This window comes from Prenolepis imparis, unplaced genomic scaffold (genome assembly GCF_030444845.1).
Source record: "Prenolepis imparis isolate NDT839.2.m4 unplaced genomic scaffold, iyPreImpa1.0 SCAF_9, whole genome shotgun sequence".
Classification (NCBI taxonomy): Eukaryota; Metazoa; Arthropoda; class Insecta; order Hymenoptera; family Formicidae; genus Prenolepis; species Prenolepis imparis.
The window spans coordinates 7,621,395-7,649,104 of record NW_028141167.1 but is presented as its reverse complement, the minus strand read 5'-3'; the positions used below and the strand labels follow the sequence as shown (position 1 = coordinate 7,649,104).

The 27,710-nt window shown below is 32.4% G+C and overlaps 1 protein-coding gene and 1 long non-coding RNA gene across 51 annotated transcripts in view; one reads left to right on the top strand and one right to left on the bottom strand.

The window, feature by feature from the left end:
* The window catches only part of LOC145940356 (uncharacterized), a 124,010-nt gene that overhangs the window by 92,484 nt on the left and 3,816 nt on the right, over window positions 1-27,710 (top strand). The gene's annotated exons all lie outside the window — the stretch shown is intronic.
* LOC145940340 (uncharacterized) overlaps window positions 22,853-27,710 on the bottom strand; it is a 149,879-nt gene continuing 145,021 nt past the window's right edge. For 23 of the 50 annotated variants that reach the window (XM_083045358.1, XM_083045360.1, XM_083045381.1 and 20 more), the window contains 2 exons: window positions 25,362-25,621; window positions 22,855-25,211 (listed from right to left, as the gene is read on the bottom strand). In XM_083045358.1, coding sequence (XP_082901484.1) covers window positions 25,198-25,211; window positions 25,362-25,621 — 274 coding nt within the window. In that variant the 3' untranslated portion in view covers window positions 22,855-25,197. Of the gene's footprint in view, window positions 25,212-25,361; window positions 25,622-27,710 lie in introns of all 50 variants that reach the window. The other 27 variants (XM_083045372.1, XM_083045380.1, XM_083045373.1 and 24 more) reach the window with 3 other exon arrangements.

Here is a 27,710-nt window from a genome sequence, read left to right as displayed (position 1 = left end):
TCGAATTCTAATATTTAAAGACGAGCCAAAAATTCATCGATTATACATTTTAATAGGACATTGATTAAAGAATCTTTTGGTACCAAGTAGACAACAGCGTACAAACTTTTTCATTTGCTATACATATATTAAGGATGCGTCGCATAGGGTCAGCGGTAAAAAAGTATCGATTTCTAATATTTTGAGACGAGCCAAAAATTCATCGATTATACATTTTAATAGTACATTGATTACAGAATCTTTTGGTATCATGCAGACACCAGCGTACAAATTTTTTAATACGATAAACATAAAATAAGGATGCGTCGCATAGAGTCAGCGGCAAAAAAGTATGCATTTCTAATATTTTAAGACGAGCCAAAAATTCATCGATTATACTTTTTAATAGTACATTGATTACAGAATCTTTTGGTACCAAGCAGACAACAGCGTACAAACTTTTTCATTTGCTATACATAAATTAAGGATGCGTCGCATAGGGTCAGCGGTAAAAAAGTATCGATTTCTAATATTTTAAGACGAGCCAAAAATTCATCGATTATACATTTTAATAGTACATTGATTACAGAATCTTTTGGTATCATGCAGACACCAGCGTACAAATTTTTTAATACGATAAACATAAAATAAGGATGCGTCGCACAGGGTCCGCGTCAAAAAAGTATCAATTTCTAATATTTTAAGACGAGCCAAAAATTCATCGATTATACATTTTAATAGGACATTGATTACAGAATCTTTTCGTACCATGCAGACACCAGCGTACAAATTTTTTATTATGATAAACATATAATAAGGATGCGTCGCACAGGGTCCGCGTCTAAAAAGTATCAATTTATAATATTTTAAGACGAGCCAAAAATTCATCGATTATACATTTTAATAGTACATTGATTACAGAATCTTTTGGTACCAAGCAGACAACAGCGTACGAACATTTTCATTTGCTATACATAAATTAAGGATGCGTCGCATAGGGTCAGCGGTAAAAAAGTATCGATTTCTAATATTTTAAGACGAGCCAAAAATTCATCGATTATACATTTTAATTGTACATTGATTACAGAATCATTTGATACCAAACAGACACCAGCGTACAAATTTTTTAACTTGATATACATAAAGTAAGGTTGCGTCGCATGGGGTCAGCGGTAAAAAAGTATCGAATTCTAATATTTAAAGACGAGCCAAAAATTCATCGATTATACATTTTAATTGGACATTGATTAAAGAATCTTTTGGTACCAAGTAGACAACAGCGTACAAACTTTTTCATTTGCTATACATATATTAAGGATGCGTCGCATAGGGTCAGCGGTAAAAAAGTATCGATTTCTAATATTTTAAGACGAGCCAAAAATTCATCGATTATACATTTTAATAGTACATTGATTACAGAATCATTTGGTACCAAACAGACACCAGCGTACAAATTTTTTAACTTGATATACATAAAATAAGGTTGCGTCGCATAGGGTCAGCGGTAAAAAGTATCGATTTCCAATATTTTAAGACGAGCCAAAAATTCATCGATTATACATTTTAATAGGACATTGATTACAGAATCTTTTCGTACCATGCAGACACCAGCGTACAAATTTTTTAATATGATAAACATAAAATAAGGATGCGTCGCACAAGGTCCGCGTCAAAAAAGTATCAATTTCTAATATTTTAAGACGAGCCAAAAATTCATCGATTATACATTTTATTAGTACATTGATTACAGAATCTTTTGGTATCATGCAGACACCAGCGTACAAATTTTTTAATACGATAAACATAAAATAAGGATGCGTCGCACAGGGTCCGCGTCAAAAAAGTATCGATTTCTAATATTTTAAGACGAGCCAAAAATTCATCGATTATACATTTTAATTGTACATTGATTACAGAATCATTTGATACCAAACAGACACCAGCGTACAAATTTTTTAACTTGATATACATACAGTAAGTTTGCGTCGCATGGGGTCAGCGGTAAAAAAGTATCGAATTCTAATATTTAAAGACGAGCCAAAAATTCATCGATTATACATTTTAATAGGACATTGATTAAAGAATCTTTTGGTACCAAGTAGACAACAGCGTACAAACTTTTTCATTTGCTATACATATATTAAGGATGCGTCGCATAGGGTCAGCGGTAAAAAAGTATCGATTTCTAATATTTCAAGACGAGCCAAAAATTCATCGATTATACATTTTAATAGTACATTGATTACAGAATCTTTTGGTACCAAGCAGACAACAGCGTACAAACATTTTCATTTGCTATACATAAATTAAGGATGCGGTGCATAGGGTCAGCGGTAAAAAAGTATCGATTTCTAATATTTTAAGACGAGCCAAAAATTCATCGATTATACATTTTAATTGTACATTGATTACAGAATCATTTGATACCAAACAGACACCAGCGTACAAATTTTTTAACTTGATATACATAAAGTAAGGTTGCGTCGCATGGGGTCAGCGGTAAAAAAGTATCGAATTCTAATATTTAAAGACGAGCCAAAAATTCATCGATTATACATTTTAATAGGACATTGATTAAAGAATCTTTTGGTACCAAGTAGACAACAGCGTACAAACTTTTTCATTTGCTATACATAAAATAAGGTTGCGTCGCATAGGGTCAGCGGTAAAAAGTATCGATTTCCAATATTTTAAGACGAGCCAAAAATTCATCGATTATACATTTTAATAGGACATTGATTACAGAATCTTTTCGTACCATGCAGACACCAGCGTACAAATTTTTTAATACGATAAACATAAAATAAGGATGCGTCGCACATGGTCCGCGTCAAAAAAGTATCGATTTCTAATATTTTAAGACGAGCCAAAAATTCATCGATTATACATTTTAATTGTACATTGATTACAGAATCATTTGGTACCAAACAGACACCAGCGTACAAATTTTTTAACTTGATATACATAAAATAAGGTTGCGTCGCATAGGGTCAGCGGTAAAAAGTATCGATTTCCAATATTTTAAGACGAGCCAAAAATTCATCGATTATACATTTTAATAGGACATTGATTAAAGAATCTTTTGGTACCAAGTAGACAACAGCGTACAAACTTTTTCATTTGCTATACATATATTAAGGATGCGTCGCACAGAGTCCGCGTCAAATAAGTATCGATTTCTAATATTTTAAGACGAGCCAAAAATTCATCGATTATACATTTTAATAGGACATTGATTACAGAATCTTTTGGTTCCAAGCAGACACCAGCGTACAAATTTTTTAATACGATAAACATAAAATAAGGATGCGTCGCACAGGGTCCGCGTCAAAAAAGTATCAATTTCTAATATTTTAAGACGAGCCAAAAATTCATCGATTATACATTTTAATAGTACATTGATTACAGAATCTTTTGGTACCAAGCAGACAACAGCGTACAAACTTTTTCATTTGCTATACATAAATTAAGGATGTGTCGCATAGGGTCAGCGGTAAAAAAGTATCGATTTCTAATATTTTGAGACGAGCCAAAAATTCATCGATTATACATTTTAATAGTACATTGATTACAGAATCTTTTGGTATCATGCAGACACCAGCGTACAAATTTTTTAATACGATAAACATAAAATAAGGATGCGTCGCACAGGGTCCGCGTCAAAAAAGTATCGATTTCTAATATTTTAAGACGAGCCAAAAATTCATCGATTATACATTTTAATTGTACATTGATTACAGAATCATTTGATACCAAACAGACGCCAGCGTACAAATTTTTTAACTTGATATACATACAGTAAGGTTGCGTCGCATGGGGTCAGCGGTAAAAAAGTATCGAATTCTAATATTTAAAGACGAGCCAAAAATTCATCGATTATACATTTTAATAGGACATTGATTACAGAATCTTTTCGTACCATGCAGACACCAGCGTACAAATTTTTTAATATGATAAACATAAAATAAGGATGCGTCGCACAAGGTCCGCGTCAAAAAAGTATCAATTTCTAATATTTTAAGACGAGCCAAAAATTCATCGATTATACATTTTATTAGTACATTGATTACAGAATCTTTTGGTATCATGCAGACACCAGCGTACAAATTTTTTAATACGATAAACATAAAATAAGGATGCGTCGCACAGGGTCCGCGTCAAAAAAGTATCGATTTCTAATATTTTAAGACGAGCCAAAAATTCATCGATTATACATTTTAATTGTACATTGATTACAGAATCATTTGATACCAAACAGACACCAGCGTACAAATTTTTTAACTTGATATACATACAGTAAGTTTGCGTCGCATGGGGTCAGCGGTAAAAAAGTATCGAATTCTAATATTTAAAGACGAGCCAAAAATTCATCGATTATACATTTTAATAGTACATTGATTACAGAATCTTTTGGTATCATGCAGACACCAGCGTACAAATTTTTTAATACGATAAACATAAAATAAGGATGCGTCGCACAGGGTCCGCGTCAAAAAGGTATCAATTTCTAATATTTTAAGACGAGCCAAAAATTCATCGATTATTCATTTTAATAGTACATTGATTTCAAAATCTTTTGGTACCATGCAGACACCAGCGTACAAATTTTTTAATACGATAAACATAAAATAAGTATGCGTCGCATAGAGTCAGCGGCAAAAAAGTATGCATTTCTAATATTTTAAGACGAGCCAAAAATTCATCGATTATACTTTTTAATAGTACATTGATTACAGAATCTTTTGGTACCAAGCAGACAACAGCGTACAAACTTTTTCATTTGCTATACATAAATTAAGGATGCGTCGCATAGGGTCAGCGGTAAAAAAGTATCGATTTCTAATATTTTAAGACGAGCCAAAAATTCATCGATTATACATTTTAATAGTACATTGATTACAGAATCTTTTGGTATCATGCAGACACCAGCGTACAAATTTTTTAATACGATAAACATAAAATAAGGATGCGTCGCACAGGGTCCGCGTCAAAAAAGTATCAATTTCTAATATTTTAAGACGAGCCAAAAATTCATCGATTATACATTTTAATAGGACATTGATTACAGAATCTTTTCGTACCATGCAGACACCAGCGTACAAATTTTTTATTATGATAAACATATAATAAGGATGCGTCGCACAGGGTCCGCGTCTAAAAAGTATCAATTTATAATATTTTAAGACGAGCCAAAAATTCATCGATTATACATTTTAATAGTACATTGATTACAGAATCTTTTGGTACCAAGCAGACAACAGCGTACAAACATTTTCATTTGCTATACATAAATTAAGGATGCGTCGCATAGGGTCAGCGGTAAAAAAGTATCGATTTCTAATATTTTAAGACGAGCCAAAAATTCATCGATTATACATTTTAATTGTACATTGATTACAGAATCATTTGATACCAAACAGACACCAGCGTACAAATTTTTTAACTTGATATACATAAAGTAAGGTTGCGTCGCATGGGGTCAGCGGTAAAAAAGTATCGAATTCTAATATTTAAAGACGAGCCAAAAATTCATCGATTATACATTTTAATAGGACATTGATTAAAGAATCTTTTGGTACCAAGTAGACAACAGCGTACAAACTTTTTCATTTGCTATACATAAAATAAGGTTGCGTCGCATAGGGTCAGCGGTAAAAAGTATCGATTTCCAATATTTTAAGACGAGCCAAAAATTCATCGATTATACATTTTAATAGGACATTGATTACAGAATCTTTTCGTACCATGCAGACACCAGCGTACAAATTTTTTAATACGATAAACATAAAATAAGGATGCGTCGCACAGGGTCCGCGTCAAAAAAGTATCGATTTCTAATATTTTAAGACGAGCCAAAAATTCATCGATTATACATTTTAATTGTACATTGATTACAGAATCATTTGGTACCAAACAGACACCAGCGTACAAATTTTTTAACTTGATATACATAAAATAAGGTTGCGTCGCATAGGGTCAGCGGTAAAAAGTATCGATTTCCAATATTTTAAGACGAGCCAAAAATTCATCGATTATACATTTTAATAGGACATTGATTAAAGAATCTTTTGGTACCAAGTAGACAACAGCGTACAAACTTTTTCATTTGCTATACATATATTAAGGATGCGTCGCACAGAGTCCGCGTCAAATAAGTATCGATTTCTAATATTTTAAGACGAGCCAAAAATTCATCGATTATACATTTTAATAGGACATTGATTACAGAATCTTTTGGTACCAAGCAGACACCAGCGTACAAATTTTTTAATACGATAAACATAAAATAAGGATGCGTCGCACAGGGTCCGCGTCAAAAAAGTATCAATTTCTAATATTTTAAGACGAGCCAAAAATTCATCGATTATACATTTTAATAGTACATTGATTACAGAATCTTCTGGTACCAAGCAGACAACAGCGTACAAACTTTTTCATTTGCTATACATAAATTAAGGATGCGTCGCATAGGGTCAGCGGTAAAAAAGTATCGATTTCTAATATTTTGAGACGAGCCAAAAATTCATCGATTATACATTTTAATAGTACATTGATTACAGAATCTTTTCGTACCATGCAGACACCAGCGTACAAATTTTTTAATATGATAAACATAAAATAAGGATGCGTCGCACAAGGTCCGCGTCAAAAAAGTATCAATTTCTAATATTTTAAGACGAGCCAAAAATTCATCGATTATACATTTTATTAGTACATTGATTACAGAATCTTTTGGTATCATGCAGACACCAGCGTACAAATTTTTTAATACGATAAACATAAAATAAGGATGCGTCGCACAGGGTCCGCGTCAAAAAAGTATCGATTTCTAATATTTTAAGACGAGCCAAAAATTCATCGATTATACATTTTAATTGTACATTGATTACAGAATCATTTGATACCAAACAGACACCAGCGTACAAATTTTTTAACTTGATATACATACAGTAAGTTTGCGTCGCATGGGGTCAGCGGTAAAAAAGTATCGAATTCTAATATTTAAAGACGAGCCAAAAATTCATCGATTATACATTTTAATAGTACATTGATTACAGAATCTTTTGGTATCATGCAGACACCAGCGTACAAATTTTTTAATACGATAAACATAAAATAAGGATGCGTCGCACAGGGTCCGCGTCAAAAAGGTATCAATTTCTAATATTTTAAGACGAGCCAAAAATTCATCGATTATTCATTTTAATAGTACATTGATTTCAAAATCTTTTGGTACCATGCAGACACCAGCGTACAAATTTTTTAATACGATAAACATAAAATAAGTATGCGTCGCATAGAGTCAGCGGCAAAAAAGTATGCATTTCTAATATTTTAAGACGAGCCAAAAATTCATCGATTATACTTTTTAATAGTACATTGATTACAGAATCTTTTGGTACCAAGCAGACAACAGCGTACAAACTTTTTCATTTGCTATACATAAATTAAGGATGCGTCGCATAGGGTCAGCGGTAAAAAAGTATCGATTTCTAATATTTTAAGACGAGCCAAAAATTCATCGATTATACATTTTAATAGTACATTGATTACAGAATCTTTTGGTATCATGCAGACACCAGCGTACAAATTTTTTAATACGATAAACATAAAATAAGGATGCGTCGCACAGGGTCCGCGTCAAAAAAGTATCAATTTCTAATATTTTAAGACGAGCCAAAAATTCATCGATTATACATTTTAATAGGACATTGATTACAGAATCTTTTCGTACCATGCAGACACCAGCGTACAAATTTTTTATTATGATAAACATATAATAAGGATGCGTCGCACAGGGTCCGCGTCTAAAAAGTATCAATTTATAATATTTTAAGACGAGCCAAAAATTCATCGATTATACATTTTAATAGTACATTGATTACAGAATCTTTTGGTACCAAGCAGACAACAGCGTACAAACATTTTCATTTGCTATACATAAATTAAGGATGCGTCGCATAGGGTCAGCGGTAAAAAAGTATCGATTTCTAATATTTTAAGACGAGCCAAAAATTCATCGATTATACATTTTAATTGTACATTGATTACAGAATCATTTGATACCAAACAGACACCAGCGTACAAATTTTTTAACTTGATATACATAAAGTAAGGTTGCGTCGCATGGGGTCAGCGGTAAAAAAGTATCGAATTCTAATATTTAAAGACGAGCCAAAAATTCATCGATTATACATTTTAATAGGACATTGATTAAAGAATCTTTTGGTACCAAGTAGACAACAGCGTACAAACTTTTTCATTTGCTATACATAAAATAAGGTTGCGTCGCATAGGGTCAGCGGTAAAAAGTATCGATTTCCAATATTTTAAGACGAGCCAAAAATTCATCGATTATACATTTTAATAGGACATTGATTACAGAATCTTTTCGTACCATGCAGACACCAGCGTACAAATTTTTTAATACGATAAACATAAAATAAGGATGCGTCGCACAGGGTCCGCGTCAAAAAAGTATCGATTTCTAATATTTTAAGACGAGCCAAAAATTCATCGATTATACATTTTAATTGTACATTGATTACAGAATCATTTGGTACCAAACAGACACCAGCGTACAAATTTTTTAACTTGATATACATAAAATAAGGTTGCGTCGCATAGGGTCAGCGGTAAAAAGTATCGATTTCCAATATTTTAAGACGAGCCAAAAATTCATCGATTATACATTTTAATAGGACATTGATTAAAGAATCTTTTGGTACCAAGTAGACAACAGCGTACAAACTTTTTCATTTGCTATACATATATTAAGGATGCGTCGCACAGAGTCCGCGTCAAATAAGTATCGATTTCTAATATTTTAAGACGAGCCAAAAATTCATCGATTATACATTTTAATAGTACATTGATTACAGAATCTTTTGGTATCATGCAGACACCAGCGTACAAATTTTTTAATACGATAAACATAAAATAAGGATGCGTCGCATAGAGTCAGCGGCAAAAAAGTATGCATTTCTAATATTTTAAGACGAGCCAAAAATTCATCGATTATACTTTTTAATAGTACATTGATTACAGAATCTTTTGGTACCAAGCAGACAACAGCGTACAAACTTTTTCATTTGCTATACATAAATTAAGGATGCGTCGCATAGGGTCAGCGGTAAAAAAGTATCGATTTCTAATATTTTAAGACGAGCCAAAAATTCATCGATTATACATTTTAATAGTACATTGATTACAGAATCTTTTGGTATCATGCAGACACCAGCGTACAAATTTTTTAATACGATAAACATAAAATAAGGATGCGTCGCACAGGGTCCGCGTCAAAAAAGTATCAATTTCTAATATTTTAAGACCAGCCAAAAATTCATCGATTATACATTTTAATAGGACATTGATTACAGAATCTTTTCGTACCATGCAGACACCAGCGTACAAATTTTTTATTATGATAAACATATAATAAGGATGCGTCGCACAGGGTCCGCGTCTAAAAAGTATCAATTTATAATATTTTAAGACGAGCCAAAAATTCATCGATTATACATTTTAATAGTACATTGATTACAGAATCTTTTGGTACCAAGCAGACAACAGCGTACAAACATTTTCATTTGCTATACATAAATTAAGGATGCGTCGCATAGGGTCAGCGGTAAAAAAGTATCGATTTCTAATATTTTAAGACGAGCCAAAAATTCATCGATTATACATTTTAATTGTACATTGATTACAGAATCATTTGATACCAAACAGACACCAGCGTACAAATTTTTTAACTTGATATACATAAAGTAAGGTTGCGTCGCATGGGGTCAGCGGTAAAAAAGTATCGAATTCTAATATTTAAAGACGAGCCAAAAATTCATCGATTATACATTTTAATAGGACATTGATTAAAGAATCTTTTGGTACCAAGTAGACAACAGCGTACAAACTTTTTCATTTGCTATACATATATTAAGGATGCGTCGCATAGGGTCAGCGGTAAAAAAGTATCGATTTCTAATATTTTTAGACGAGCCAAAAATTCATCGATTATACATTTTAATAGTACATTGATTACAGAATCATTTGGTACCAAACAGACACCAGCGTACAAATTTTTTAACTTGATATACATAAAATAAGGTTGCGTCGCATAGGGTCAGCGGTAAAAAGTATCGATTTCCAATATTTTAAGACGAGCCAAAAATTCATCGATTATACATTTTAATAGGACATTGATTACAGAATCTTTTCGTACCATGCAGACACCAGCGTACAAATTTTTTAATATGATAAACATAAAATAAGGATGCGTCGCACAAGGTCCGCGTCAAAAAAGTATCAATTTCTAATATTTTAAGACGAGCCAAAAATTCATCGATTATACATTTTATTAGTACATTGATTACAGAATCTTTTGGTATCATGCAGACACCAGCGTACAAATTTTTTAATACGATAAACATAAAATAAGGATGCGTCGCACAGGGTCCGCGTCAAAAAAGTATCGATTTCTAATATTTTAAGACGAGCCAAAAATTCATCGATTATACATTTTAATTGTACATTGATTACAGAATCATTTGATACCAAACAGACACCAGCGTACAAATTTTTTAACTTGATATACATACAGTAAGTTTGCGTCGCATGGGGTCAGCGGTAAAAAAGTATCGAATTCTAATATTTAAAGACGAGCCAAAAATTCATCGATTATACATTTTAATAGTACATTGATTACAGAATCTTTTGGTATCATGCAGACACCAGCGTACAAATTTTTTAATACGATAAACATAAAATAAGGATGCGTCGCACAGGGTCCGCGTCAAAAAGGTATCAATTTCTAATATTTTAAGACGAGCCAAAAATTCATCGATTATTCATTTTAATAGTACATTGATTTCAAAATCTTTTGGTACCATGCAGACACCAGCGTACAAATTTTTTAATACGATAAACATAAAATAAGTATGCGTCGCATAGAGTCAGCGGCAAAAAAGTATGCATTTCTAATATTTTAAGACGAGCCAAAAATTCATCGATTATACTTTTTAATAGTACATTGATTACAGAATCTTTTGGTACCAAGCAGACAACAGCGTACAAACTTTTTCATTTGCTATACATAAATTAAGGATGCGTCGCATAGGGTCAGCGGTAAAAAAGTATCGATTTCTAATATTTTAAGACGAGCCAAAAATTCATCGATTATACATTTTAATAGTACATTGATTACAGAATCTTTTGGTATCATGCAGACACCAGCGTACAAATTTTTTAATACGATAAACATAAAATAAGGATGCGTCGCACAGGGTCCGCGTCAAAAAAGTATCAATTTCTAATATTTTAAGACGAGCCAAAAATTCATCGATTATACATTTTAATAGGACATTGATTACAGAATCTTTTCGTACCATGCAGACACCAGCGTACAAATTTTTTATTATGATAAACATATAATAAGGATGCGTCGCACAGGGTCCGCGTCTAAAAAGTATCAATTTATAATATTTTAAGACGAGCCAAAAATTCATCGATTATACATTTTAATAGTACATTGATTACAGAATCTTTTGGTACCAAGCAGACAACAGCGTACAAACATTTTCATTTGCTATACATAAATTAAGGATGCGTCGCATAGGGTCAGCGGTAAAAAAGTATCGATTTCTAATATTTTAAGACGAGCCAAAAATTCATCGATTATACATTTTAATTGTACATTGATTACAGAATCATTTGATACCAAACAGACACCAGCGTACAAATTTTTTAACTTGATATACATAAAGTAAGGTTGCGTCGCATGGGGTCAGCGGTAAAAAAGTATCGAATTCTAATATTTAAAGACGAGCCAAAAATTCATCGATTATACATTTTAATAGGACATTGATTAAAGAATCTTTTGGTACCAAGTAGACAACAGCGTACAAACTTTTTCATTTGCTATACATAAAATAAGGTTGCGTCGCATAGGGTCAGCGGTAAAAAGTATCGATTTCCAATATTTTAAGACGAGCCAAAAATTCATCGATTATACATTTTAATAGGACATTGATTACAGAATCTTTTCGTACCATGCAGACACCAGCGTACAAATTTTTTAATACGATAAACATAAAATAAGGATGCGTCGCACAGGGTCCGCGTCAAAAAAGTATCGATTTCTAATATTTTAAGACGAGCCAAAAATTCATCGATTATACATTTTAATTGTACATTGATTACAGAATCATTTGGTACCAAACAGACACCAGCGTACAAATTTTTTAACTTGATATACATAAAATAAGGTTGCGTCGCATAGGGTCAGCGGTAAAAAGTATCGATTTCCAATATTTTAAGACGAGCCAAAAATTCATCGATTATACATTTTAATAGGACATTGATTAAAGAATCTTTTGGTACCAAGTAGACAACAGCGTACAAACTTTTTCATTTGCTATACATATATTAAGGATGCGTCGCACAGAGTCCGCGTCAAATAAGTATCGATTTCTAATATTTTAAGACGAGCCAAAAATTCATCGATTATACATTTTAATTGGACATTGATTACAGAATCTTTTGGTACCAAGCAGACACCAGCGTACAAATTTTTTAATACGATAAACATAAAATAAGGATGCGTCGCACAGGGTCCGCGTCAAAAAAGTATCAATTTCTAATATTTTAAGACGAGCCAAAAATTCATCGATTATACATTTTAATAGTACATTGATTACAGAATCTTCTGGTACCAAGCAGACAACAGCGTACAAACTTTTTCATTTGCTATACATAAATTAAGGATGCGTCGCATAGGGTCAGCGGTAAAAAAGTATCGATTTCTAATATTTTGAGACGAGCCAAAAATTCATCGATTATACATTTTAATAGTACATTGATTACAGAATCTTTTCGTACCATGCAGACACCAGCGTACAAATTTTTTAATATGATAAACATAAAATAAGGATGCGTCGCACAAGGTCCGCGTCAAAAAAGTATCAATTTCTAATATTTTAAGACGAGCCAAAAATTCATCGATTATACATTTTATTAGTACATTGATTACAGAATCTTTTGGTATCATGCAGACACCAGCGTACAAATTTTTTAATACGATAAACATAAAATAAGGATGCGTCGCACAGGGTCCGCGTCAAAAAAGTATCGATTTCTAATATTTTAAGACGAGCCAAAAATTCATCGATTATACATTTTAATTGTACATTGATTACAGAATCATTTGATACCAAACAGACACCAGCGTACAAATTTTTTAACTTGATATACATACAGTAAGTTTGCGTCGCATGGGGTCAGCGGTAAAAAAGTATCGAATTCTAATATTTAAAGACGAGCCAAAAATTCATCGATTATACATTTTAATAGTACATTGATTACAGAATCTTTTGGTATCATGCAGACACCAGCGTACTAATTTTTTAATACGATAAACATAAAATAAGGATGCGTCGCACAGGGTCCGCGTCAAAAAGGTATCAATTTCTAATATTTTAAGACGAGCCAAAAATTCATCGATTATTCATTTTAATAGTACATTGATTTCAAAATCTTTTGGTACCATGCAGACACCAGCGTACAAATTTTTTAATACGATAAACATAAAATAAGTATGCGTCGCATAGAGTCAGCGGCAAAAAAGTATGCATTTCTAATATTTTAAGACGAGCCAAAAATTCATCGATTATACTTTTTAATAGTACATTGATTACAGAATCTTTTGGTACCAAGCAGACAACAGCGTACAAACTTTTTCATTTGCTATACATAAATTAAGGATGCGTCGCATAGGGTCAGCGGTAAAAAAGTATCGATTTCTAATATTTTAAGACGAGCCAAAAATTCATCGATTATACATTTTAATAGTACATTGATTACAGAATCTTTTGGTATCATGCAGACACCAGCGTACAAATTTTTTAATACGATAAACATAAAATAAGGATGCGTCGCACAGGGTCCGCGTCAAAAAAGTATCAATTTCTAATATTTTAAGACGAGCCAAAAATTCATCGATTATACATTTTAATAGGACATTGATTACAGAATCTTTTCGTACCATGCAGACACCAGCGTACAAATTTTTTATTATGATAAACATATAATAAGGATGCGTCGCACAGGGTCCGCGTCTAAAAAGTATCAATTTATAATATTTTAAGACGAGCCAAAAATTCATCGATTATACATTTTAATAGTACATTGATTACAGAATCTTTTGGTACCAAGCAGACAACAGCGTACAAACATTTTCATTTGCTATACATAAATTAAGGATGCGTCGCATAGGGTCAGCGGTAAAAAAGTATCGATTTCTAATATTTTAAGACGAGCCAAAAATTCATCGATTATACATTTTAATTGTACATTGATTACAGAATCATTTGATACCAAACAGACACCAGCGTACAAATTTTTTAACTTGATATACATAAAGTAAGGTTGCGTCGCATGGGGTCAGCGGTAAAAAAGTATCGAATTCTAATATTTAAAGACGAGCCAAAAATTCATCGATTATACATTTTAATAGGACATTGATTAAAGAATCTTTTGGTACCAAGTAGACAACAGCGTACAAACTTTTTCATTTGCTATACATAAAATAAGGTTGCGTCGCATAGGGTCAGCGGTAAAAAGTATCGATTTCCAATATTTTAAGACGAGCCAAAAATTCATCGATTATACATTTTAATAGGACATTGATTACAGAATCTTTTCGTACCATGCAGACACCAGCGTACAAATTTTTTAATACGATAAACATAAAATAAGGATGCGTCGCACAGGGTCCGCGTCAAAAAAGTATCGATTTCTAATATTTTAAGACGAGCCAAAAATTCATCGATTATACATTTTAATTGTACATTGATTACAGAATCATTTGGTACCAAACAGACACCAGCGTACAAATTTTTTAACTTGATATACATAAAATAAGGTTGCGTCGCATAGGGTCAGCGGTAAAAAGTATCGATTTCCAATATTTTAAGACGAGCCAAAAATTCATCGATTATACATTTTAATAGTACATTGATTACAGAATCTTCTGGTACCAAGCAGACAACAGCGTACAAACTTTTTCATTTGCTATACATAAATTAAGGATGCGTCGCATAGGGTCAGCGGTAAAAAAGTATCGATTTCTAATATTTTGAGACGAGCCAAAAATTCATCGATTATACATTTTAATAGTACATTGATTACAGAATCTTTTGGTATCATGCAGACACCAGCGTACAAATTTTTTAATACGATAAACATAAAATAAGGATGCGTCGCACAGGGTCCGCGTCAAAAAAGTATCGATTTCTAATATTTTAAGACGAGCCAAAAATTCATCGATTATACATTTTAATTGTACATTGATTACAGAATCATTTGATACCAAACAGACACCAGCGTACAAATTTTTTAACTTGATATACATAAAGTAAGGTTGCGTCGCATGGGGTCAGCGGTAAAAAAGTATCGAATTCTAATATTTAAAGACGAGCCAAAAATTCATCGATTATACATTTTAATAGGACATTGATTAAAGAATCTTTTGGTACCAAGTAGACAACAGCGTACAAACTTTTTCATTTGCTATACATATATTAAGGATGCGTCGCATAGGGTCAGCGGTAAAAAAGTATCGATTTCTAATATTATAAGACGAGCCAAAAATTCATCGATTATACATTTTAATAGTACATTGATTACAGAATCATTTGGTACCAAACAGACACCAGCGTACAAATTTTTTAACTTGATATACATAAAATAAGGTTGCGTCGCATAGGGTCAGCGGTAAAAAGTATCGATTTCCAATATTTTAAGACGAGCCAAAAATTCATCGATTATACATTTTAATAGGACATTGATTACAGAATCTTTTCGTACCATGCAGACACCAGCGTACAAATTTTTTAATATGATAAACATAAAATAAGGATGCGTCGCACAAGGTCCGCGTCAAAAAAGTATCAATTTCTAATATTTTAAGACGAGCCAAAAATTCATCGATTATACATTTTATTAGTACATTGATTACAGAATCTTTTGGTATCATGCAGACACCAGCGTACAAATTTTTTAATACGATAAACATAAAATAAAGATGCGTCGCACAGGGTCCGCGTCAAAAAAGTATCGATTTCTAATATTTTAAGACGAGCCAAAAATTCATCGATTATACATTTTAATTGTACATTGATTACAGAATCATTTGATACCAAACAGACACCAGCGTACAAATTTTTTAACTTGATATACATACAGTAAGTTTGCGTCGCATGGGGTCAGCGGTAAAAAAGTATCGAATTCTAATATTTAAAGACGAGCCAAAAATTCATCGATTATACATTTTAATAGGACATTGATTAAAGAATCTTTTGGTACCAAGTAGACAACAGCGTACAAACTTTTTCATTTGCTATACATATATTAAGGATGCGTCGCATAGGGTCAGCGGTAAAAAAGTATCGATTTCTAATATTTTAAGACGAGCCAAAAATTCATCGATTATACATTTTAATAGTACATTGATTACAGAATCTTTTGGTATCATGCAGACACCAGCGTACAAATTTTTTAATACGATAAACATAAAATAAGGATGCGTCGCACAGGGTCCGCGTCAAAAAAGTATCGATTTCTAATATTTTAAGACGAGCCAAAAATTCATCGATTATACATTTTAATTGTACATTGATTACAGAATCATTTGGTACCAAACAGACACCAGCGTACAAATTTTTTAACTTGATATACATAAAATAAGGTTGCGTCGCATAGGGTCAGCGGTAAAAAGTATCGAATTCCAATATTTTAAGACGAGCCAAAAATTCATCGATTATACATTTTAATAGGACATTGATTAAAGAATCTTTTGGTACCAAGTAGACAACAGCGTACAAACTTTTTCATTTGCTATACATATATTAAGGATGCGTCGCACAGAGTCCGCGTCAAATAAGTATCGATTTCTAATATTTTAAGACGAGCCAAAAATTCATCGATTATACATTTTAATAGGACATTGATTACAGAATCTTTTGGTACCAAGCAGACACCAGCGTACAAATTTTTTAATACGATAAACATAAAATAAGGATGCGTCGCACAGGGTCCGCGTCAAAAAAGTATCAATTTCTAATATTTTAAGACGAGCCAAAAATTCATCGATTATACATTTTAATAGTACATTGATTACAGAATCTTTTGGTACCAAGCAGACAACAGCGTACAAACTTTTTCATTTGCTATACATAAATTAAGGATGCGTCGCATAGGGTCAGCGGTAAAAAAGTATCGATTTCTAATATTTTGAGACGAGCCAAAAATTCATCGATTATACATTTTAATAGTACATTGATTACAGAATCTTTTGGTATCATGCAGACACCAGCGTACAAATTTTTTAATACGATAAACATAAAATAAGGATGCGTCGCACAGGGTCCGCGTCAAAAAAGTATCGATTTCTAATATTTAAAGACGAGCCAAAAATTCATCGATTATACATTTTAATTGTACATTGATTACAGAATCATTTGATACCAAACAGACACCAGCGTACAAATTTTTTAACTTGATATACATACAGTAAGGTTGCGTCGCATGGGGTCAGCGGTAAAAAAGTATCGAATTCTAATATTTAAAGACGAGCCAAAAATTCATCGATTATACATTTTAATAGGACATTGATTAAAGAATCTTTTGGTACCAAGTAGACAACAGCGTACAAACTTTTTCATTTGCTATACATATATTAAGGATGCGTCGCATAGGGTCAGCGGTAAAAAAGTATCGATTTCTAATATTTTGAGACGAGCCAAAAATTCATCGATTATACATTTTAATAGTACATTGATTACAGAATCTTTTGGTATCATGCAGACACCAGCGTACAAATTTTTTAATACGATAAACATAAAATAAGGATGCGTCGCACAGGGTCCGCGTCAAAAAAGTATCAATTTCTAATATTTTAAGACGAGCCAAAAATTCATCGATTATACATTTTAATAGGACATTGATTACAGAATCTTTTCGTATCATGCAGACACCAGCGTACAAATTTTTTATTATGATAAACATATAATAAGGATGCGTCGCACAGGGTCCGCGTCTAAAAAGTATCAATTTATAATATTTTAAGACGAGCCAAAAATTCATCGATTATACATTTTAATAGTACATTGATTACAGAATCTTTTGGTACCAAGCAGACAACAGCGTACAAACTTTTTCATTTGCTATACATAAATTAAGGATGCGTCGCATAGGGTCAGCGGTAAAAAAGTATCGATTTCTAATATTTTAAGACGAGCCAAAAATTCATCGATTATACATTTTAAAAGTACATTGATTACAGAATCTTTTGGTATCATGCAGACACCAGCGTACAAATTTTTTAATACGATAAACATAAAATAAGGATGCGTCGCACAGGGTCCGCGTCAAAAAAGTATCAATTTCTAATATTTTTAGACGAGCCAAAAATTCATCGATTATACATTTTAATAGGACATTGATTACAGAATCTTTTCGTACCATGCAGACAACAGCGTACAAATTTTATAACTTGATATACATAAAATAAGATTGCGTCGCATGGGGTCAGCGGTAAAAAAGTATCGATTTCTAATATTTAAAGACGAGCCAAAAATTCATCGATTATACATTTTAATAGTACATTGATTACAGAATCATTTGGTACCAAACAGACACCAGCGTACAAATTTTTTAATATGATATACATAAAATAAGTATGCGTCGCATAGGGTCAGCCGCAAATAAGTATTAATTTCTAATATTTTAAGACGGGCCAGAAATTCATCGATTATACATTTTAATAGTACATTGATTACAGAATCTTTTGGTACCATGCAGACACCAGCGTACAAATTTTTTAATATGATATACATAAAATAGGGATGCGTCGCATAGGGTCAGCGGTAAAAAAGTATCAACACAACTCGCGCTTGCCATTCTTCGGTTTTATGTTTAAAAAAAATGGTATATTAAAATAATAATTATAAAGTTTGTTTAAATACGATTAATATTTTCTCACAAGAAATTATAATAGCTGATTAAAGCGTTAATTTGCTAAATAAATTTTAAAATAATAATATACCGCCGAACGCCGAGCCGAGCCGAGCTCCGAGCGCGCACGCCATTCTTACGCTGGACTCCCACCACTACGATTTGGGACTCGGCCATCTTGTCGCACGTGTCACGTGTTGCGCGCCATACTTACGGTGGACCCCCACCACTACGATTTGGGACTCGGCCATCTTGTCGCACGTATCACGTGTTGCGCGCCATACTTACGCTGGACCCCCACCACTACGACTCGGCCATCTTGTCGCAACGTGTGACGTGTGCGCGTTGCGCGTCCCGTAACTGGCAGTGCCAGTCCGGCAGTCCGACACTCGACGTTAGTATTGCTGTTGCTAGGTTTCGATTGTTCGCACGCGCGATCGACCTTTGCGCGCTCATCGCCGATCCGCGACAGTACGAGCGTGAATTTAGTGTTTTTAAGTGCTTAATTATCATATAAATCCGATCGCGTCGCGAAATCGTGTACCAACATCGTGGTCGCGATCGCACGAGCGAGTCTATTATATGGGCGAGTTTACTACACGGGCGGATTGAATTATCAGCTGCGACGCTTTCGACGCGAATTTCCCGAGTTTTTCGGCGTTGGCGATCCGCGATTTCTACGTCGTTGAATTGTGAAATATAAAACTCTTGGAATATCGACGACTCCTGACCTAACCTAACCTAACCTAAGTGCGTCGCGGGGAAGTCGCCGCATCATCGTCGTTCGATGAGGCCCTCCGATAAGTGGGCCTAGAAAAAAGCGGCGACACGAAAACAGAGCATCGGTTCTATTCGCGCGCGAATAAGCTCTCGCGATTCTCGCGTTTTACCGAAACGCGTCGCGAACGAAAAAAATAACGCGAGTCCAAGTGTTTAGAGTGAGTGCCATAAAGGAACGGTGCAGTGAGAGAGAGAGAGAGAGTGAGTGATAGAGAGAGAGGTGGCCCGGGGTGGCATCGTGCAACTGCGGAGCAACGATAGGGTAAATATAATTTATAATTTATTTAACTTTTCATTTTTTATTTGTGAGATTAAGTATCTATTTATCTTCGCGATAATGATTCAAATTTTACATTGTTGTATAATAATGAACATAAAATATCCTGGATTTTATATTTTGAAATACTTAGAATATTTAATAATAATAATAAATATAATAATTTTTAATAATTTAATAATAATAAATATTTGTATATGTAATACAATACATATATAAAATAATATAAAATACAATTTCTACATTGTATTATATTTAAGAGATATGTAGATATAATTATTTATATGTAATGCGTACCTAGATTTTTCACTATTAAATATTTTAATTTAAATATTTTTTATAATTATTTCTATCTTTCTTTAAAAAATATTTCTTTGCAAATTATGTAGTTTTTTAATATCTTAAAGCAAATAACAAAAGTTAACTATGCGCATAATATAATCATTTTTTGAAACATTAAAATTAATATTTAAATTTTCAAATTAATTTTAATATTTCAAAAAATGATTTAAAATATTATAAATAATTTAAATATTTTAATAATTGTTTTATATAATATTTATACGTTTATATTTTACAGATTAACATTGTCTACAACTCCGCACATCAAATTGGTGAGTGTTGAATTATTAAAAAAAATTTTATTATTATTGCGGTTAATATCTATGAATGTTGCCGAGAGTCTCTCTTACTAACTTAGACAAATTTTCAAGCGTATCAAAAGATACAAACATATATATTTTTGATGGTGAACAATATATCTTACATTGTCTATTCCGAGTGCATTTTCTATGCACAATAGCTTACAAATTAAGCGACTGTCAATTAGCTCACAATTATAATTTGTTATTTTTTATAATGTAAAATTATCTTTAAGTTTTAATACTTAAATATTTAAGAAGTCATTTATTAATAATATAAAAAAAAATCTTTATTTTTATAGTAATATCTTATTTTATCAACTGTAGTAATAAATATGTAGGTAGATAATTCCATTAAAAAGTAACTCAATAAGCTTCTTAGAATTATTTTCATGATATAATTTATTCAAATAATTTATTTAAATAATTTATTCAAATAAATTATGTCATGAATATAATTCTAAGAAGCTTATTGAGTTACTTTTTAATGGAATTATCTACCTACATGTTTATTACTACAGTTGATAAAATAAGATATTACTATAAAAATAACGATTTTTTTTTATATTGTTAATCTCAATCTTAAATATTCAAGTATTAAAAATTAAAAATAATTTTACATTCTTGAGAATTAAAACAAATTTATATCTAAATATCTATTTAAATACATTTTTTTCTAAAATAAAGGCATGTTCAGTCGATTCTCGAAAGTCTCGAAATATTATTGCCTCTTTTCCGCGATGCTGATCAACTATCTCGATACGTGTTATGCATTATATTCATAGTATCAAGAGGCTGTCATCGCTCATCGCGAGGATTAGCAGTTTAACAGTTAGTCCACAATAAAATTAAATAAAATAATATTAATATGTTTTTAATTTGTTATAATACCTACTTTAAACTTGATTAATATTCTTGACAGTTATCAGCTGATAACTGTCAAAAATTATTAATCGCGGAAAAAGTATATATTATAAGTACATATTATAACATATTATATTATTTACAACATATTATAATTAAAATAATAATATTTTGTAAGTAATATAATGTGTTATAATACTTTATCTGCGATTAATATTTTTGACAAACATCAGCTGATAACTGTCAAAAATATTAATCGAATTTAAAGTATTAAAATATATTTTTTTAAACATATTATTTAATTTAATTTAATTTTGTTTAAACTGTCAAACTGCTAACTCTCCCAATGACAGCTTCTCGATGCTAGGAATATAACGCACAACGCGAATCGAGACAGCCAATCAGCCTCGCGGAAAAGAGGCAATAATACTCGCGAGAATCGACTTAACATACCTTTTTTAGAAAGGGATAATCATACGATCGTATATATTCTTTCATTTAATATACGAAATATAAGTCTGCGCGGAATAAGGTCTGCGGCTACAAAATATCGATATTTTTAAAAGTAGCCAAAATTATTCTTCATCGCTTGTATATTTCGATATTACACTGTTTGCAGATTATTTTTATATCTTAAATATGCGAGCGTACAAATTCTTTTATTTATACGAAATATAAGTATGCGCCGTATAGAGTCCGCGGATACTTTGTTTTAGTTGTTACACGAACTCGTGCAAAATAGAAAAAATTAAAAGATCTTAATAAAAAAGACAGAAATCGTTTGTAATATATCGCTAAACACGATTTTCGAAATAACTATAATAATTGAGGGGAAAGAGAGACTATTCGAACAGAGGAAGACGCGTTAGACTTTTATTACAAGGGAAACTATTTTCTGCGTTAAAAAGAAAAAAGTAACATATTGGAACACATTCACGAGAGACGTGAGAATATGAGAATTAGTTTTTGCGATTGTGAAACTTCAGGAACAAGTTGCATTCGCGATGCATCTTCGTGGCTGCGCCATATTTCACCGAGTGAGGTTTGCGAGTTCACATTATCAGGGGAGGATCTGTTTGTTTCGGTAGGTCTGCAGAGCGGTGAGAAATATAGGAGTGTTCGCGCACGAATGTCGTTACAAACGGCTGCAGCAACTGCAGTTGATACTAATCGGCGCCGATGTTCCCCAGTGCGAAGCAATTAATGTTAATATTAGGCGGAATAATTACAGAAATATCACGGGAAAGGAAATATTACGAAAGGAGAGATAATATACAAAATTAGCACATGTTCTGGTATTAAGTATTTATTACATACAAGCATTTTTTTTACAATATGAAGTATTTGTTTCTTTTTTTAAACATGACTGATGATATTTAGCATTTCTTTTCGTTATTGTATATTTAGAAACATTCTCTCGTACTCTATTTAATTATCATTATTATTATGTATTCTTATAGAATAGTTTTAATAGACTCTCAACCAAATCTAATAAAAATAGTATATGTGTACATGTGACGCAGGGATAATATACGGTGTCCAAACGGTTAATAAATATATATTCTGTCGAAAAAGAAAAAAGGGACTAATATAAATAACTTGATACAATAAATCGTAACGAATGCGCGACGATTGCGGCTCGTTACAGAAATTTTTACAGGACAAATGCAGAGGCATTTCTCGTGTGAAAATACGAGCGATAAAACATGTCAATAAATCTGTCATTTCAAGCTGTATAATGCTTTTCCTGCTTCGAGACATTCTCGGCGCGTGAACAGTGTGACTCGTGATATAACATGCGTCTGTATAAACATACTCAATAATATATTCTAAAACGATCAATAATTATATCGATAAAAAATAACTTATTAATCGTTCATGAGAAAATGTATTCATCATTCGGCAAAAGAATCTCTCCCCGATGCCCGAAAAACAGGTCACAATATTACGCAAATGTGCGAATAAAGGAAAAGCTTAAATTTAAACTGACGATTATATTGAGAAAATTTCTTACACCATTTATATCATATATATAGGTCAATGAATTTACTCCAATTATGATAAAATGCGTATTAAATAAAGCACAGGAAGAAAAGGGAAAGGGAATACATCTCGCGCGCAAATGTACGAGAAAAATTGAATAACAAAACATGAAAATTTCGTATACTATAAATTCTATCTTGTTCTCTAGTGTCGATAATCGTCTATCTCGACCATGCTTTCCGAATAAAACAACGGGATAACAGAATTCATTTCTCTATCCTCGTTATAAATAATCTGTCGCCGAATCCTACGTGATATTGCACGATTTGCAATAGGATCAGCACCAAATATAAAATATGCTATATCGATATCATCGTCGTAATATTTTTTTATAGTACGAGTAATGACAAATAACTTGCATCACTCAGATGTTTATATATATATTACTGCGATATTTGCTGTCGCGTTACGCATTACTATTGCAATATCGTTTGTATTTTTCTGCGTCGAGTAAAGCGCAATTAATCCCATCCGTAACATCTTTCGCGTAACAATTCTTACAATTAACGTTACTAGATCGTCACTCCATTAACTTATGCAGCGGCTATCTCACAAAGCACTCAGTTCATCGTCATTGTTATTATCATCATCATTATCATCACAGCTAGAGAATTTATGCTCGAGCCACGAAGAAACATAACAATAGCGAAGTCTAGCAGAAACCTAGAGTATACCAATGGTAAATAGGCTTTCTAAATGAAATAAGATAAAAAAAAAGAAGAAAAGAAAAATAATAAGATTGCTTGACTAGTGAGCGCGCGCCCCGAAAATCTATGGAAGAAAAGTATTTTTCTCTCTGCTTATGGTTACTTCCTTCCATGTCTTATCCATAGAATGTCTCTCGCATCGGACGTGATAACGCGCTTAAAATCCACTCGTCTATCATGAAATTGTTACAGAATAGTACCTCGCTATGCTATCTCTTATCTTAGGGACGTTCTCTAATCTGTCATTTTGGCTGATACATTCTCAGCTTTTAATCTTCAACTTTAACATTTTTTCTTTTTTTTTTCTTGTGCTATATTTATTTGTCAATTATATTCTCTCCGCGCGATTTCAAATTCTTTCGTCTCTATCGATAAATATCTTGAAAATTTTACTTGTAATTTACACACGTATATGTGTGATAAGGATGAAACTATGTGTATGTGAGAAAAAATTAATTTCGATTTGTTACCGTGAAATATGTTCGTATATTCGAAAATGATGTGTTACAAATAGGCCTCAACACCTTCCAAAGGTCCTTTCAAAAATTATGTTTATCTAATAGCATACTCTACGACACACAGACTGAGTGTCCATACTTGCTGTGTTGTATATTATATTATAATTAATATTATATACTATTTTACACTTTCTTTTTCCCGATTATGATCCTTAAAACTCAATACGTGAGGCCCGGAGATGATCTTTGTCCGATGCGGCGCCCTTTCTCGTTCCATTGAAATATCCTTTCCAGACACGATACATCGCGCGCGACGGCGGTTATTTACATTATCCGAAACGACGTCTCGTTCTGTATAGCTATCGCTCGTCACGAGCAATTTGGCTATCGATTAACCAACTGCTTCTCCTTCATTCGTCCAGGAACGTTTAAGAGACACTTTATGAGAGCAGATCTGTAGACAGAAAGAGAGAAGCGGACAGCTGATTAAAATGATACAGTTTAATTATAAGTAATAAAGAGGTTTAAAACATCTAATACACGACTCAATTTTTTTATTTAACAAAATTCAATGATAAACGATATTTTAGTTTGGCTTACATACCTGGTACTTGATTGTTGTCCTGTGGCTTGTTGATAAAATTGTCTTGGAACGGATTGACGTTGACGTTAGCGGTAGCGGGCACGAAACCCATCGGAGTAAACGGCATCGCTGTCGGATTCAGATTGGAGTTGAGGGTATCCTCGTTCGCCAGATTGGGTGTCAGTTCGAGTATCGATCCAGTATCGTAGCCGCTACTGTTATTACTCAGAGTATCGAAGCTCGACAGGTCTAACAGGTTGTTGGTCACGTTGTTTTGCTTGCTACAAAACCAGTCAAAGGAAAAAAATACAGAGACTAAGTTGACAGCCAGACAAACCAACTAGGGACTACGACTTAAGCGACTATCCACGATCACTAACACGAAATCGCTGCCGCTAAATTAGCTAAGCCGACTGCGAGCGATTCGTTAACATCAGATAGTTAGAATCACTAAAACGAAATTAATTTGGATTTCGTCCAACAGGAACATAGCCGCGGTACTAGATACATCTAAAAATGTTTTATTGAACTAAACGATATGAAGCTAGATAAGATAACTAAATAACATATTGATATAAATATAAAGCGCTTATTATATGCATCAATCGTTTTTTTTGTCATATAACCTATGACTGCTTTTCAAATTGCAAACTTTAGATGCCACAAAAGGCAACTGTTTTGATGTAACTATCAAAGTAACTATCGCATAAGCGATTAAATCTAATAGAAATTATTTTTATGTATAACAGTACTAACCGAAATAGTCCACAACTTTTTGCGGTCCTTTGTGATGGACATAAATCTGTATATAGCCGAATAAAAAATTGTTGGAATACAACTAATATGTTACAAAATATTTCATCGATGAATCGCAACAGGTTTTCGTTTAAATAAGGTGTATATATATATGTACATATATATATATATATATATATATATATATATATATATATATATTATATATATATATGTATAAGGAGAGCCAGTTGATTAAAGAGATACACGTCAACTTTATAACCATAATAACTAAAACATATTACAGCAAAACAGCAAATACGAATCTAATTACATAAAAAATCGTATCACATTTGATTACTCGTCGAGTCAAAATACACGAGAGAAAAAATTCATGCCGCGTTTAATCTCCTCCTTTTCTTTTTTTTCGATTCCTGTATCTTTGTGTAGCATTTGTGAATGTGAAAGTGTGGATGTGTATAAAGAGACATCTTTTCACGGAAAAGTATTATATCGGAAAACATATGGAAGTAAATAGTACATAGCAAAAGTAGGCAGTAAGTTGACATATACCACTCGATGGTATTCAATACACAAGCATATGAGGGACGCAGACAATTATTGTGCAAGGAAAAGAACAAGCCACACCATATCAATGTTAATTGGTAACATGCATTGGTGATTTGCAGAGTTTGTTGCGAAAATTAATCGCACTTACGGTATATACACAATGGGTCAGTAAATGGAAGAACACTTTTTAATACCTAATTAGAGGAAAAAATCAAAGAGAAATGCTCAGCAAAGATGATATATTTATCATGTCTATTATTAAATATTATAAAATAAAAATAATTAATTGTTATTATCTCCTATAATACAACTGCGATATACCCTATCGTTGTTATTTTGCTTTTCGCAGAAACTCATGTTAAAACGATTCATCCTTGCTGAGCTGGCAAATGTGTTGTGAAATCACAAAACGAAATGTTTCAATGAGTCATTAGATTTATACTGCTTGTATCTCTTTACATTATGTACACTTTTATTTATTGTGTGATTTAATGCTAACTGTGTAGTGTTGTTGATGATTTCTCTTAGCGATTTCATGCTTCATGTACAATATTACATGACGTTCTTCCAACTCGCTGACATAATACCTAAAAATAATTGAAGTACGTACGCGACTAATTCCCGATATCTTTGATAATCCTAGCTAAAAATAGTATATTTGTTGTTAGTACACAGCTGAATATAAATTATAAAATATATGTAATTATTACAATAGATGATACAATATACATTCTCATACTTGCAATATCATTATCACTAATAGTGTTAGTCGCGTGTATCATTGTCAATTAATACGGTGATATCGTGCAGCAAATCCGTATTTTTTTTTTTGTAAGTGATGATTCGCAATGATGTGTTTATTATACTCGTCAACCGTTGCTCTGACTACTTTTGCAATGTACAATGCCTGGTCATTTATAATATTTATATAAAGCGATAAACAATCGGTAAAATTAATATCGATAGGCAGTTCCTTCCATAGGGAGTCTCAGGAAAGCGCAGTAAACTTTTTACTAAATAACCATTTATAGTAATGTGTACATATGTATACATATATAACTTTGA